This window comes from Triplophysa dalaica, chromosome 21 (assembly GCF_015846415.1).
Source record: "Triplophysa dalaica isolate WHDGS20190420 chromosome 21, ASM1584641v1, whole genome shotgun sequence".
Classification (NCBI taxonomy): domain Eukaryota; kingdom Metazoa; phylum Chordata; class Actinopteri; order Cypriniformes; family Nemacheilidae; genus Triplophysa; species Triplophysa dalaica.
In genome coordinates, this window is record NC_079562.1 from 202,501 (window position 1) to 217,472 (window position 14,972).

The 14,972-nt window shown below is 44.4% G+C and overlaps 1 protein-coding gene across 1 annotated transcript in view; it reads right to left on the minus strand.

The window, feature by feature from the left end:
* Positions 1-11,496, minus strand: part of filip1l (filamin A interacting protein 1-like) — a 21,370-nt gene extending 9,874 nt beyond the window's left edge. Inside the window, exons 1-3 of the mRNA XM_056735398.1 lie at positions 11,227-11,496; positions 10,045-10,218; positions 9,784-9,962 (exon numbers count right to left, since the gene is read on the minus strand). Coding sequence (XP_056591376.1) covers positions 9,784-9,962; positions 10,045-10,218; positions 11,227-11,496 — 623 coding nt within the window. The remainder of the gene's footprint in view (positions 1-9,783; positions 9,963-10,044; positions 10,219-11,226) is intronic.
* Between the last annotated feature and the right edge of the window lie 3,476 nt (positions 11,497-14,972).

Below are 14,972 nucleotides of genomic sequence, written 5' to 3' on the forward strand. Positions count from 1 at the left end.
AAAAAAAGTAAACATCTCCCAATGAGGTAAGAAAAATCTTAATTCAAAGGAAAGATCAGATTGAGTGAAGACTGACAGAATCTCTATTTTTATTTGAATGAGTTCACATCACATGCTGTAAGCTTCATTCAGTGTGTGTGTGTGTAGGTGTGTGTGTGTGTGTGTGTGTGTGTGTGTGTGTGTGTGTGTGTGTGAGTGCGTGCGTGCGTGTGCGTGTGCACGTGTGTGTGCGCGTGTGTGTGTGTGTGTAACAGGCAGATGTTGATGTGATTCTGGTTGCCTGTAGTTGATTATCTGACAGGAATGACATCATAACCAAACCCATATGAACACATGATCTCACTCTTTAGGAGTGTGTGTGTAAAATAACTCACTAAATGTTGTGATTGTGCTTCCAGTAAAGAGTTTACGCTGCTTACAATGAACTAAACAAGTGTTTCATGCATATTTTAGCTGAATAACTGAAGTGATGTCATTCTTACTTCATCTTGACTCTGTGTGTGTCTCAGGTGTGTAAACATCAACTGAATGAATATGAGTGTTTGTGTGAAGTCATCAGTCTATAATCTTGAATGGCCTGTAATCTGACAGAGCGCTGTATGATCTTCATGTAAACTCAAGTCAGTTATTACATCTGAGATGATGAACGGTTTGAGCACAACTCTCTTTCCCAGCGCTCAACAGAGAGAAGACAAACACCAGAGCTCACGGCGCTCACACAACTGAACATCACACCGATCAGAACCACAGATCCACATCATGTGTGTGTGATTCTTCAACACATGAGCGTTTAATCCAACACAACTCTGTCTGATGTCAGGCCACGCAGATGTCAGGTGAGTATTCTCATGTTTTCTGATTGAAGTCTCAAGCATTTTATGTTGGATTAAGACTCAGACAGTTGGTGTGTGTGTGTGTGTCAGCAGTCATTCTTCTGTCTGCTGCTAAAGTTCCTCAGCAGATGTCAACACTGTAAACATTCATCACTTCCACACCTAGAAATCCTCGTCAATGCTCAAGATAATCTTTCTCATGCCACTCACTGGACTATATGTTGAGTTGTGTTGTGTTCATCAGCGGTAACATGATGTTTATTCAATACACAACACACACACACACACACACACACTGTAGTGAACATTCTCTCATCGTGTCCTCTCACACGTACATGAATCAAATCAAATCATCAACCGTACACACAGGTGCAGCAGCAGGTGAAGAACTTGGGTGCGGTTCTGAGGAACATCGCAGTATGAGCTCATTTATAAATCTGCTTTCATTCATTCATCTGAACACGTGAGTAGTTTCTCTTCAGAAGACATTTAATAATCATTTCAATTACTTTAATGACAGACGATTATGCTTTTTGAAGCTTTGATATGTTGAGCATCTTATGAGATAACATGATGACATTTGAATAGAATATGATGAGTTTGTGTTGAGATGAAGAAGTGAAGTGATAAATATCTGAGATGACATAAAGATGAGAGAAGTTTCCCTGTGGAGGAATGAACTGCCAGTCTTCACCTGAACAGAAGAACTATCAAAAAACATCTCAAAACACACCTGTTCCACATTTATCTGACCAACCGATGACTCTCTGTGTTGTGTATATATATAAAATAATCTTGTTGTTCATTCTCTCCTTTGCTCACTCCAGCTTTAATCCTCTAGTATTATGGTCTTGTGAACTAACGGTGTTTAGCGTGTTGACAACATGCTTATATGATCTCATACTTGTAAGTGGCTTTTGATAAAAGCGTCTGCCAAATGAATCAATGTAATGTAATGAATCATTTTTTCTGTTTTGACTGAACTATGAAAACTTATTTTACAATCCACTTTACAATAAAGCTTTCATTAATGAGCCAGTTTCATTTGAATATGATTTCTATAAGATTTCTATCCCATAAACTCTCAGGGCTTGTCAATTTGTGTGACTGTAGGATCTTGTCACTCTTTTCTTCTGTGTGAACATGATCTTTCATGTGGACAGATATCAGCGGATGCCAGAAGATCATTTGTTGCTTTAAAAAACAGCCAAAGATTAAACAGATATAAATGAAAAAAGTGAAAAAATGTTGTGCTTGAATTTCCTGTAAAGTCTGGTTTAAAAGATACAAACTGCGCCATGATGTTCTGACTGTTTCAGGAGTTGTGTCGTGCTTTAATGCTCAATTAACTGTGAAACATCATTTTCAGGATTAAAATAGGAGTAATGGTGCAGATCTAACATGCTGTACTGGAGTTGACACACAGGTGAGACTCGTCATGAGGTGATGTAATAATCTAAGTGTGACACCTGTACAGATGAAGCCCACATTATTAAAGTGAGTTCACCCAGAGGTCATCATTTACCACCCTCAGGGCAATTGCGTGAAAAAGTTTATCGTCAAGCAAAAACCTTGTCCTTTTTTAATGACGCATGTTTATTTCCCTTTTTTTAAATATATATATTTTTTCATAGACTGACATTCTACGATGTTTAGACTCTATCAACAAGGGTTCCATAAAATATAAACAAATGATTCAATATAATCCTAACAAATTCATTCTTTTAACATTTTTATGTCATGTCCATTACTTTGGAATTGCCCCTTAGATTGTTCCAAACCCGTGTGCATTACTTTGTTCTGCTGAACACACAGAAAGATATTTGGAAGAATGTGAGCATTTTTCACTTGTATGACATCATTGACTGAAAATTTGAGATATTTATTTTGAGCAATTTAGGAAAACAAACAGTTCTAACCACCATTGATTTTTTTTCTACTCTGGTAGTCAATGACGTCCCAGTACTGAAAATGACTAACATTCTTCCAAATATCTTTTTATGTGTTCATCAGAACAAAGCAATGCATACAGGTCTGAAATGACATGTTTTTGTCTGAGCTTTCCCTGTAACAGCAGTGGACACGAGCCATGATGAAACGTCTTGAGTCAACGTGACTCATTTCATCTCCTGTAACATACGTGACAGCCGCCGGAGACCCTGACACACCATCTGCACAACGTCTGCTCCAGATTCCTCTTTAATCCTCAAGTCTTCCTTAGAAGGCAATGACGGAGAAAAGTGAGTGTTTGTGAGGGGGAGAAGTGGTGTATATGTGTGCGTTCTATCACAGATATGTAATCACATTACCACATGCAGCCAACAGCCCCCGGAGCCAAATGACCTCACGTTCACAGAACCGCTGTCTACACACCAGCACAACCCTGTTCACAGCCTTTCATCATGAACACTGGTCGTCAAACATTTAAAGCAACACTAGACAACTTTTGCTTATGATTCCCCCATGTGGTTGACAAGCGCAATAGTCTGTTATCAGTGTGGTAAATACTGTCGCGGTATAAGCTTCACCGTGAGCAGCACAACACAGGTGAGCTGTTACATCATGTCATGTCATAAACTGTATGTGTACTAAAGCACTCTTTTGGCTCCTGCGGGGTGTACTATCGGCTATACTAATGGCTCAAAGTAGTTTCTGAGGTACCAGCTGGTTGTTAGTCATTAGCGCATAGTGTGCTAGCTACATAGGAGCTAAAGTTAGCTACATGGCACATTTGCAGTCACCCAAAACACAACGCATGGAGGTGAATGTGTTTAGTAACCAGCGAAAATAATTTTCTGTAGTTATATTTTGAGACCAGGCGTTGTGCTCTGTGTAAGAGGTGCAATCACTAACTTACACTCAACTCGCTGTGGGAATAGTGCCTAGAACAGTAACTATAGATACTGATAACATTATTCTACGTGCATAAGGAATCAACAACTTTGACCATAAAACATTTATAGTGGTTTGGTAGTCATCATTTACAAGCATAACACTAAATTTGTGATGAGACATCACCATGCTGTCTAAGCTTTTGAGACAACATTACATCATCTCTAGTCTACCTTACGGTTATAAATTGTGAAGCAGTAACTTAAGTGCGCCAATAAACAACCGGAGCACAGCCTACTCATAAGCTCAAAAGTACAGGACAGTAAGACAAATTACACATATAAGACAGTATATATATTTTAAATCCAGTAGCAGGAAGGGTAACGTTAAGTCTCCATCCCTTTTGAAACCCGTTGCTTCTTGCAGCTGGTGTCACGAGTGTCTGTCAGATATTGATTTGTGTTCGGGCTGGTGTCTGATCACTCTCTCTCTTTTCCTCTATGAATTTTTTTTCTGGCTCTGCCATGGTAATGGTTTGGAGACTTGCGTTGAACTAAATCATTTCGCCTTATTCTTAGATGTTGTCTAACTTTACCCAGGCTATGAGTAAAACGTGACGTAAACCAGGTGATGGGCGGGGCTTGTGAACCTACCCGCACACTAAAGTTACAAGTGTGATATCAGCTGATAGAGGGCTGTGCAGATAGCAGCGGCAGTCAAATTCGTCCAGTTAAGAGTTATCCTACCACTTAATAAATCATTTGAGGGGGATTATTTAAATGTCGAAAAACTCTCTAGTGTTGCTTTAAACAAGAGTTTTTGTGGAGTTTTCCTCACTGACTTCTATATGACTGACACTCAGACAAACACACATCTGATCTGAAGTGAAGTCACAGCAGACGGACGCAAAGAGAAACACAGCGGACAGTCTCGTTGGGCTTTATTTAACTCTAATTATTCAGGATAGTTTTACACAAACCCCGTCATGGCAACATCAGATACTGTACCGGCCGGCTCTATTTTTGTTGAGGTGTATATTATCAGTCCCGGTGTATTTATAATCCTCTAGACTTATTTTTAAGAGCCATGTAAGGAAACTGAATGCTTCTTTAGCACAAATATAACTGTTGAGGATAGAACTTTCATCTGCAGAATCTTACACAGAATCACTGATGAAGAGTGAGCCAGTCAGAAAAAGTGTAGAATGAAAAGTGTTTTTACTATCACAAATGACCTTCACAACTGCCACACACACACACATAATCAGACCCTCTTGAACAATTGGCAAAACATTGTGTGTATATGTTTAAGAGTGTGTGTATTAATGTTTGTGTGTGTGTGTGTGTGTGTGTGTGTGCGTGCGTGTGTGCGTGTGTGTGTGTGTGTGTGTGCGTGTGTGCGTGTTTGCTTTGTAACATCTGGTGAGAGTTAGCATGTTTCTTGTGTCTCATGAGCCATAAGATCACTGACCAATTACATCAACACATCTACACACACAACATGACACGCACTACATGTGTGTGAGTACAGCACAGAAAGAGAGTTCTGCTGGACATATAATGTGTGTGTTTGTACGTGAATGTGTGTGTTTGTGTGTGTGTGAGAGAGAGAGAGTCAGACAAGAAATGACGTCATCTTGCAACAATGCACAGTGGATACTGGTAATGTTTTAATGTTACTTCATACTTTTAATTAGGGATGCACTAATATGTACATTTTGGCCAATAAGTGATAATTCTTTACCACTGAAGCAGATAATTGGCCGATATTTAGTATCTAAATGTTAATTAGCATTAGATCATGAAAATTACATTTCATCCAGTGTGTTATGTTGCCGTGTTTGAAAAAAAGCAGTCTGCTTAAGTTGTAAGTCCTAAGGTGAATAAATAACAAAGTTATTGGCTTGTAAAAAAGGGAGTCGACTCTGAATCACGCAAACGAGACGTGAACAAGTACAACCGTGTATCTACGTCACTAGACATAGTCCCCCCTACGTTTTGCTGGGACTCCCGCGAAAACTTCACTCTCTCCTCCCCCAAAACACTGTTGCTTGTTCGTGATGCATTTGCCATCTAAAACCAGTGTTCTACGTTGTGAAACTAAGTGCGTCTTATTTAAACTACCAAAGGAAGAACTTCTGGGGAAACAATGGTTACTATTCATTTTTCAAACGACACAAAAGGAGTATAACCCCAGAGTTTACTGTGTGCGCATCATTTCACCAAAGATTGCTTCAATAGTCTTGGCGCGTTCACTGCAGGATATGTTAAAAGACGATCCTTGAAAGGGTGAAATACCAACCTTATTTGGACCTGTTAGCTCCACCGAATCACAACCTGTAAGTGTGACTATTTACATTTACATTTAGACATTTAGCAGACGCTTTTATCCAAAGCGACTTACAAAGAGTTTAGGAGCAATAAGCGATAGTTCATACAGGAGCCATAATACATTAGGTGCCAATACAAAGTTACTGGTTTAAACAAAAGCTAGACCACTACCTGTTGAGAGAAAGGGTTAGTGTATTTTTTTTTTGTTTGTTTGTTTTTTCATTTTTTTCATTTGTTTGTCAAGTATTCACAGAAGAGATGGGTTTTAAGTAGTGTTTTAAATGTTGTGAGAGATGTGGTTGAACGGACAGAGTTAGGAAGAATGTTCCACCAGGAAGGAGTTGTGAATGAGAAAGAGCGGGAGAGCGATTTACTGCCCTTATGAGAAGGCAATACAAGCCGCCGCTGGTTTGCTGAACGCAGGGATCTTGATGGGGTGTAGGAGTGCAGGAGAGTGTGGAAGTAAGCCGGTGCAGATCCAGTGATAGTCCTGTAGGCAAGCCTTAGTGACTTGAATCTGATACGGGCTGCAACCGGTAGCCAGTGAAGAGAGATGAAAAGGGAGTCACGTGAGCCCTTTTGGGCTGATTGGAAGGCGAGGCGTGCTGCTGCGTTCTGAACCAGCTGAAGTGGTTTGACAGCCTTTGCAGGAAGACCAGCAAGGAGAGCATTGCAGTAGTCCAACCTTGAGATTACCAGGGCCTGGACAAGGAGTTGTGCCGCATGCTCCGTGAGATATGGTCTGATCTTTCTAATGTTGAATAAGGCATATCGGCATGACCGTGTTGTCTTCGCAATGTGATCATTGAAGGACAACTGTTCATCAAATATGACTCCGATGTTCCTGGTTGTTTTGGAATTGGTGATTGTGGTATTGCCAAGATGGATGTTGAAATCGTGTTGGACTATAGGGTGTGCCGGAAACACGAGTAGTTCGGTCTTGGCAGGGTTCAGCTGGAGGTGATGGTCTTTCATCCAAGCTGAGATGTCCTCGAGGCAGGATGTAATGCGAGCTGCTACAGTGGTATCGTCTGGGTGAACCGAGATGTAGATCTGGGTGTCGTCGGCATAGCAGTGATATGAGAAGCCATGTGCCTGTATGATGGGTCCCAGTGATGTCGTGTAGATGGAAAAAAGCAGCGGTCCAAGCACCGACCCCTGAGGGACCCCAGTGATCATGTGGTGAGCCGTGGACAGCGAGCCCCTCCATGACACCCTGAAGGATCTGTCGGAGAGGTAGGATTTGAACCAGCAGAGGGTAGAGCCTGTGATTCCTAGTGATGACAGGGTTGCTAGCAGTATCTGGTGATTGACAGTGTCAAACGCTGCAGATAAGTCTAGCAGAATCAGGACCGAGGATTTAGCTTCCGCCTTTGCTAGCCGCAGTGCTTCTGTGACCGATAGCAGTGCAGTCTCATTGGAGTGGTTTGTTTTGAAGCCAGACATCCAGTAGTTTATTCTGGAACATGTAGGAAGACACCTGGTTGAAAGCTGCCCTTTCAAGTGTTTTTGCTATAAATGGGAGAAGAGAGACAGGTCTGTAACTGTCGGGAGTAGAAGGGTCCAATGTTGGTTTCTTCAGTAGGGGCGTGACCTGGGCCTGTTTGAATGTGGATGGAAAAGTGCCGGTGAGCAGGGAGGTGTTGATGATGTGTGTGATGAGGAGAGAAGCATGGTGACTTCAGGGGATGTATATCTAGCTGAATTGCACTGTACCGGGCGAGAACGAGATTTTTCAACTCGCGTGATTCGCGCAATTCGCGTCATTCGCGCCTCCTCATCATCTCATGACCAGGGCTTCATTCGCGCGATTTGCGCCGCATGTAGGTCTATCGCGTCTTTGCATTGATTTAACATGTAAATCACTCGCGCTTGACGCGCCATTCGCGTTTGGTCTGAACACAACATAACGTTACTGTGAAATTACCGCATCAAGCGTGACGTGCTAACATGGATGCAGCTTTGAAGCCGCCGGGTTACTTCAGGGAAAATTTATTTTTAAGAAGCTTCCCAATGGAAACATCAACAAGACTAAGGTTGTTTGCACCTTGTGCAATGTGGCATTGGTTTAAAAAAAAACTTTCTCTCAACAGGTAGTGGTCTAGCTTTAGTTGAAACCAGTAACTTTGTATTGGCACCTAATGTATTATGGCTCCTGTATGACATATCGCTTGTTGCTCCCTAACTCTTTGTAAATTGCTTTGGATAAAAGCGTCTGCTAAATGACTAAATGTAAATGTACTATAGGAGCTCTTCCAGTCTCAAGTACTACCTAAACGCGTGTTTACTTAGCTAATGCGGAAGTAAACATAAGTACATTTTATTGAATATAATTTATTTTCATCACCAATTATCATAGTAGAACAGCTTTCTCAAGCAGTTTGTGATGCATTTTGGAAACAGGAGATGAGCCCCTGGTCTAATGCGCCACCTGGCTTGAGAAACCCGTTCTCAAAGACTTACTTTTAGTCATTATTTGGGTAGCACACATATTCTGAATGCCTTCGGCAGAATTCAAATGAGCCATTTTAATCTAGATTAATCTAGATTAAAAAAAATGTATCTATGCCCACCACTAGTTTTTACACCTTCTATGAACATAAACTTGTTGTTGGACACTCCAGAAACCAAAGTAGGACGTTAAAAATCATATGCTACTTACTATTTTATATAAAATGTTCTGAACTGAATACTGAAACAAAAGGCAAGAAGTGGACAACTGCTCTTATTTGAAAACATTCACAGCAGAAAACAAGGTCACCATGAGTGCTTGTACCAAGACTACTAAAGAAAAGTTGATGATTTAAGGTGCAGTTTGTAACAATTTTGCATTAAAATATCCAAAAACCACTAGGCCACTGTTATATATTCTGTTCAGCTGAGTACTGACAATATCTCAAATGTTTCCAACTTCTGACAACAGTGTCGTGGACAAATGCAGAAGTTGTGTATAGCGTCTAGCAAGCCACTAGCTTGTTTCAAGCAGTCACTTGTTTATGGACCACAATTATACGCAACATTTATAAAACTTTATTACTTTACCTCATCCGCTGACATGATTTCTCGTTCCCGTCTGATGGATGGCCATCAGCGACAGATCCTATCATTCCACCTCCTTTGCAGCATCATCAAGATACAGCATTGTTGTTGTTTTCATCGTGTGTCCTCTAGCGGCCGCTTATACAAACTGCACCTTTAACCTCCAAACTTTTCTGGTTTATTATTTATTTAATAAACAAATGCTAGATGTCACAAGTTTAACAGATCTCCAGACAGAAAGCATTCAGACAGCAGTCTGATTCAAACAATGTGCTTTTCTTCCTATAATTTACACAATATCTACAGATACCTACATCAACAACGTTTTGCTAACATCCAAAAGTGACTGATCGACAGAAAGACAGCGCTGTACTGTATTTTAATTTGTGAGCCGCGTGCAGCTGAAGAAGTTTAACCAGAGGAAATGATTTATGATTAATCGGCCATGATTTATCTGTCATAATTTGATTATCGGCTGATACCGATAACATTCAAAATAACCATTTATCTTCTGATGCCGATATGTTCGATAATTTACTATATAATGTTACTAAATCCAGATGTTACCTCCTGGTTGAAGTGGAAATGATCGAATTTCCAAGAGCACGTGAAGGCAGCACTAATAAGCATGAAATGAAAAACTGTTGTGCTTAGAACAGATGACGTGACCTCAGTCAGCTCTAGTCACTGATCACTCTTAATGTCCTGAAGAAGAGCAGCGTGTCACGCTAACAATGATGAGCACTGACCTCTCTCTCTCCTGCTCCAGCAGGCTGGTGAATTCATCACTCTTCCTCATGAAGTCCTTGTGGTTTCTCTTCTCGCTCTCCAGTCTGTGGAGCGTCTGTCTGTGAGCTTGTTCCACCATCAGCAGTTGTTCCAGCATGCGTCTGTATGTTTCACGCTGTTTCTCCACCAGTCTGTCCAGCTGACACAGAAGAACACGCTTAGATCATACAGCACTCGTGTCAGATCAGGCGGGTTGTGTGTTGTCAGGTGTTGTGTGTTACCTCCGTCATGGGTTTCTCGTAGATGTCCTCCTGCCAGACACTGTTTTTGCTCTGGACGTCGTCTCTCTGCAGCGCTTTAAGAACCGTCTGTGGCGTCACAAAACCGTATTTGGCCTCCAGCAGAGCAAGATCGATTTTATCTGCTCTCAGAACACTGATCACCTCATCTCTGGCCTGTGACAAACACAACCTGTGTCATGTTCTAAAGCATCTGTGACAATCCTTTACATGCGTTAGTTAAATCAGACTTTACTGTACGGGCTGGTGTTCTAATATCTTAAACAACATCAGCGCCATTGTTTTCACTCACACACGTCATGTTTTCTGTAAGGCACGTTTGTAAAAACTTCTTCTGTGACATTACACCGCTAGCACTCAAACATTTAACTTATCAACCAAAATCTTTCAAAACAGAGAAATGATTCACAACACAAGAGATAGACAGGTGAGGAGAGATTGTGTTTCATCATCTCTCTCTCTCCCTCCCTTTTCTCTCTCTCTTGCTTTCTCTCTCTCTCTCTCTCTCTCTCTCTCTCTCTCTCTCTCTCTCTCTCTCTCTCTCTCTCTCTCTCTCTCTCTCTCTCTCTCTCTCTGTGTCTCTCTTGCTTTCTCTCTCTCTCTTTGTTTCTCTCTCTATCCCTCTATCTGTCTCTCTCTCTCTCTCTCTCTCTCTGTCTCTCTCTCTCTCTCTCTCTCTCTCTCTCTCTCTCTCTCTCTCTCTCTCTCTCTCTCTCTGTCTCTCTCTCTCTCTCTCTCTCTCTCTTTGTCTCTCTCTCTCTATCCCTCTATCTGTCTCTCTCTCTCTCTCTCTCTCTATCCCTCTATCTGTCTCTCTCTCTCTCTCTCTATCCCTCTATCTGTCTCTCTCTCTCTCTCTCTCTCTCTCTCTCTCTGTCTCTCTCTCTCTCTCTCTCTCTCTCTCTGTCTCTCTCTCTCTCTCTCTCTCTCTCTCTGTGTCTCTCTCTCTCTCTCTCTCTCTCTCTGTGTCTCTATTGCTTTCTCTCGCTCTCTTTGTTTCTCTCTCTCACTCTCTTTCTTTTTTCAAAGCATTGAACATATAACAAAAGACAATTTAATATTTAAATTTAAATAGGGGTCTGATTAAGAGATCAAATATAGAATGAAATATGAAATAAAGTTTATGTAAATAAACAAATGAAATCTGAGATCGCTCATTGTTACCTGTAGTTCTCCTTCCAGCATACTGAGGAGGAAGACGAGGTCATCTCTCGACAGGTCTCTGCTCTTTTTGGCTGCTGATGATGCTGATGATGATGTGATTCTCTCTCTCTGTGCTCGGTGTCGTCCGTCCGTGTAGTTCCTCTGAACGGTGTCCATATCCCCTGAAGCCCGTCTCGACCTGCGACACGTCTCCTCACGCTCAGACGCTTGCTGTCCTGCTCTTCCTCTCGCCTTTGCTGTGTCCTCCAGACTGTTGCTACGGGAACGCATGATGGTTTACCTGTGTGTGTTGAGCAGAGAGGATTGTGGGTATGTGCATCAAGAGCTGTGATCGTAAAGGCACAGTTCACCCCAAAATAAAGATTCTTTCCTCATTTATCCCCCTCACAGCAGAACAAAAGAAGAAGAACACTGAACTCCGCTGACTTACACTGTATGAACAAAAAGCTCGAAATATCTTCTTCAAAGTCACAAAAGGTTCATGTTGATTTGATGTGGACTATATGATGAGGGTCAATATAACACGTGTGTCCCAGAAGCTTGTAGACTAGAGAACACATGTGTTACAGGACGTTCTGATCTCCTGTGATACTGACAGTCAAACACAAACGATGGCTGAACTCAAACATGTGAAGGATTGTTTCAGCATGACTTCAGTTTCTGCAGCACAACACAAGTTCATGCTTTACACATGAGCACACATTACTGGCAGCGTCTGAACCCGAAGAGAGACACAAAACTGCACATACACAACACTTTCATTTAATAATCGCACAACTACACAAACCTCCCAAGAATTCTGTCAGCGACTCCTGCAACAGCTGGAAGTCATTCTCACTTCATTCATATTCATTCAAATTCTATTTAGGGTTAGGGGGGTAATGAATCTATCAGCATCAACACTTCAGTTTCATACTAAACACAGTCCTAACATTCTTCAACATCATAATGCAGATAAACCATCAGTGAGATGTGTTGGAAACAAAGAAGCTGCACACACACACACACACACACTGACATAAGATCTGTGTGTTTGCCAGTGAATGAGCTCATGAGAAATAACAGTTCAGATTGTTTGTAAGAATCTTTTGTAATATGCACGCCACGCACATGTCTGAGCAAACACAGGTGAGCGAGCACACACACACACACACACGTTTAAAGACAGAGAGCTGCATGCATAAACACACACATCACAAACTGTGTGTAGTAGAGTAGGCGGGGCGAGACCGTGGTTCGAGTCCGGTGAGTAATTGTGAATTAGCGCCAGCTGTGCGCACACCGGGCTCGAATCACGTAGGAGATGGGAGCATAAAAGGAACGAGCGACCGGACCGTCGAAGAGAGAGGACCGGGCCCGAACTTATGTTATGTTTGTATTTATATTATGTTTTGTTCGCCGGCGGTCGTCCGTGAGGGGCCGCCGGCTGTTATATTACTTTATTAAATGTTTAAATGTTTGCCGGTTCCCGCCTCCTTCCTTCCATTTTATTGAGATTTGTTACATTGGTACCGAAACCCGGGAGGAAGGAGAGACATGCTGTCGGAGAGTCCTCGCCGCCGAGTGGCCTCGCGGTGCCGTAGAGTTCGGGCAGCGCGGACGAAGGGCGTCCGCCAGTGGCTGCCCGAAGCGGTGGCTCTGGGGAAACGGAAGTGCACAGTGCGGCCACCTTCAAAACTTCGGTGGAACGGCGACCTTTGCTGCCGCGCCCCTGGGTCGAGGTGGGGTGGCTTTCGTCCAAGTGGGAGCGGGGGGGTTGCCGCCGTCCGCCAGAGGCCGGAGCCTGTGTCCGTCCCCCGAGGGGGAGGAGCAGGGGGCGGAAGTGCCGGGTGAGCCACCGCCTGCCAGAGGCCGGAGCCTGCGTCCGTCCGCCCAAGGGGGAGGAACAGGGGACGGGGAACCCGCCCCGACTCCCGGATAAAGGAGGAGCCACCGCCGGCCGCCAGGGGGCGGACGGTCGAGCCGTCCACCGAAGCCCCAGGGCCACCGCAAGGCACCGCGAAGGAGAGTACTCCGGCTGGTTGAGGAACGAGCGGCAGCATGTCTGGGAACCGGATTTTTTTTTTTCCTCTCTCCCCTCTCTCTTTCCGGTCGCTCCGAGGGCTCCCGTCTCCGTTGTCTCGTCTCGTCGCTGCATACCCCCCACCCCCCCCGAGGGAGGGGGAGGGAGCTTGCACAGTCGCGGGGGTACCCCCCGGCCTGTGAGGGGTGATGGGGGTATGTAGTAGAGTAGGCGGGGCGAGACCGTGGTTCGAGTCCGGTGAGTAATTGTGAATTAGCGCCAGCTGTGCGCACACCGGGCTCGAATCACGTAGGAGATGGGAGCATAAAAGGAACGAGCGACCGGACCGTCGAAGAGAGAGGACCGGGCCCGAACTTATGTTATGTTTGTATTTATATTATGTTTTGTTCGCCGGCGGTCGTCCGTGAGGGGCCGCCGGCTGTTATATTACTTTATTAAATGTTTAAATGTTTGCCGGTTCCCGCCTCCTTCCTTCCATTTTATTGAGATTTGTTACACTGTGACATCTGATGAAGAAAATAAGAGAATATAATCAGATTTATCCATTTAGACTTTCACCTAACACACAAAACCAGGGACATCATCACTTCATGACAGGGCGGGTCTTTTCAACATGGGGTCAGAAGGTGAGAACACAGGTGTGACTCTCTCTCTACACACTTCCTTCCTTCCTTCCTTCCTCTCTCCTTCTCCGTCTCCGTCTCCCTCTCCCTCCCTCCCTCTGTCCTTCTCCTTCTCCCTCTCCTTCTCCGTCTCCGTCTCCGTCTCCGTCTCCCTCCCTCTCCCTCCCTCTCCTTCTCCCTCCCTCCCCTTCTCCCTCCCTCCCTCTGTCCTTCTCCTTCTCCTCTCCTCTCCTTCTCCGTCTCCGTCTCCGTCTCCCTCCCTCTCCCTCCCTCTCCTTCTCCCTCCCTCCCCTTCTCCCTCCCTCTCCTTCTACCTCCTTCTCCCTCCCTCCCTCCCTCCCTCTCCTTCTCCCTCCTTCTCCCTCACTCTCCTTCTCCCTCCTTCTCCCTCCCTCCCTCTCCCTCTCCTTCTACCTCCTTCTCCCTCCCTCTCCTTCTCCCTCCCTCTCTCCCTCCCTCTCCCTCTCCTTCTCCCTCCCTCCCTCCCTCCCTCCTTCTCCCTCTCCTTCTCCTTCTCCTTCTCCTTCTCCTTCTCCTTCTCCTTCTCCTTCTCCTTCTCCCTCCCTCCCTCTCCTTTTCCCTCCCTCACCTTCTCCTCCTCCCTCCCTCCCTCCCTCCCTCTCCTTCTCCTCCTCCCTCCCTCCCTCTCCTTTTCCCTCCCTCTCCTTCTCCTCCTCCCTCCCTCCCTCCCTCCCTCTCCTTCTCCTCCTCCCTCCCTCCCTCTCCTTCTCCCTCTCCTTCTCCTTCTCGTTCTCCTTCTCCCTCCCTCCCTCCCTCCCTCTCCTTCTCCTTCTCCTTCTCCTTCTCCTTCTCCTTCTCCTTCTCTCTCTCTCCTCTCCCTCTCCCTCTCCTTCTCCTTCTCCTTCTCCCTCCCTCCCTCTCCTTTTCCCTCCCTCTCCTTCTCCTCCTCCCTCCCTCCCTCCCTCTCCTTCTCCTCCTCCCTCCCTCCCTCCCTCCCTCTCCTTCTCCCTCTCCCTCTCCTTCTCCCTCCCTCCCTCTCATCTCCCTCCCTCTTTATTTATGCATTTCAGCTATTGTATCTATCTATTTTTATCATTATTTACTCTATATGCTCATCCAGAAGTTACAGTAAAAGAGAG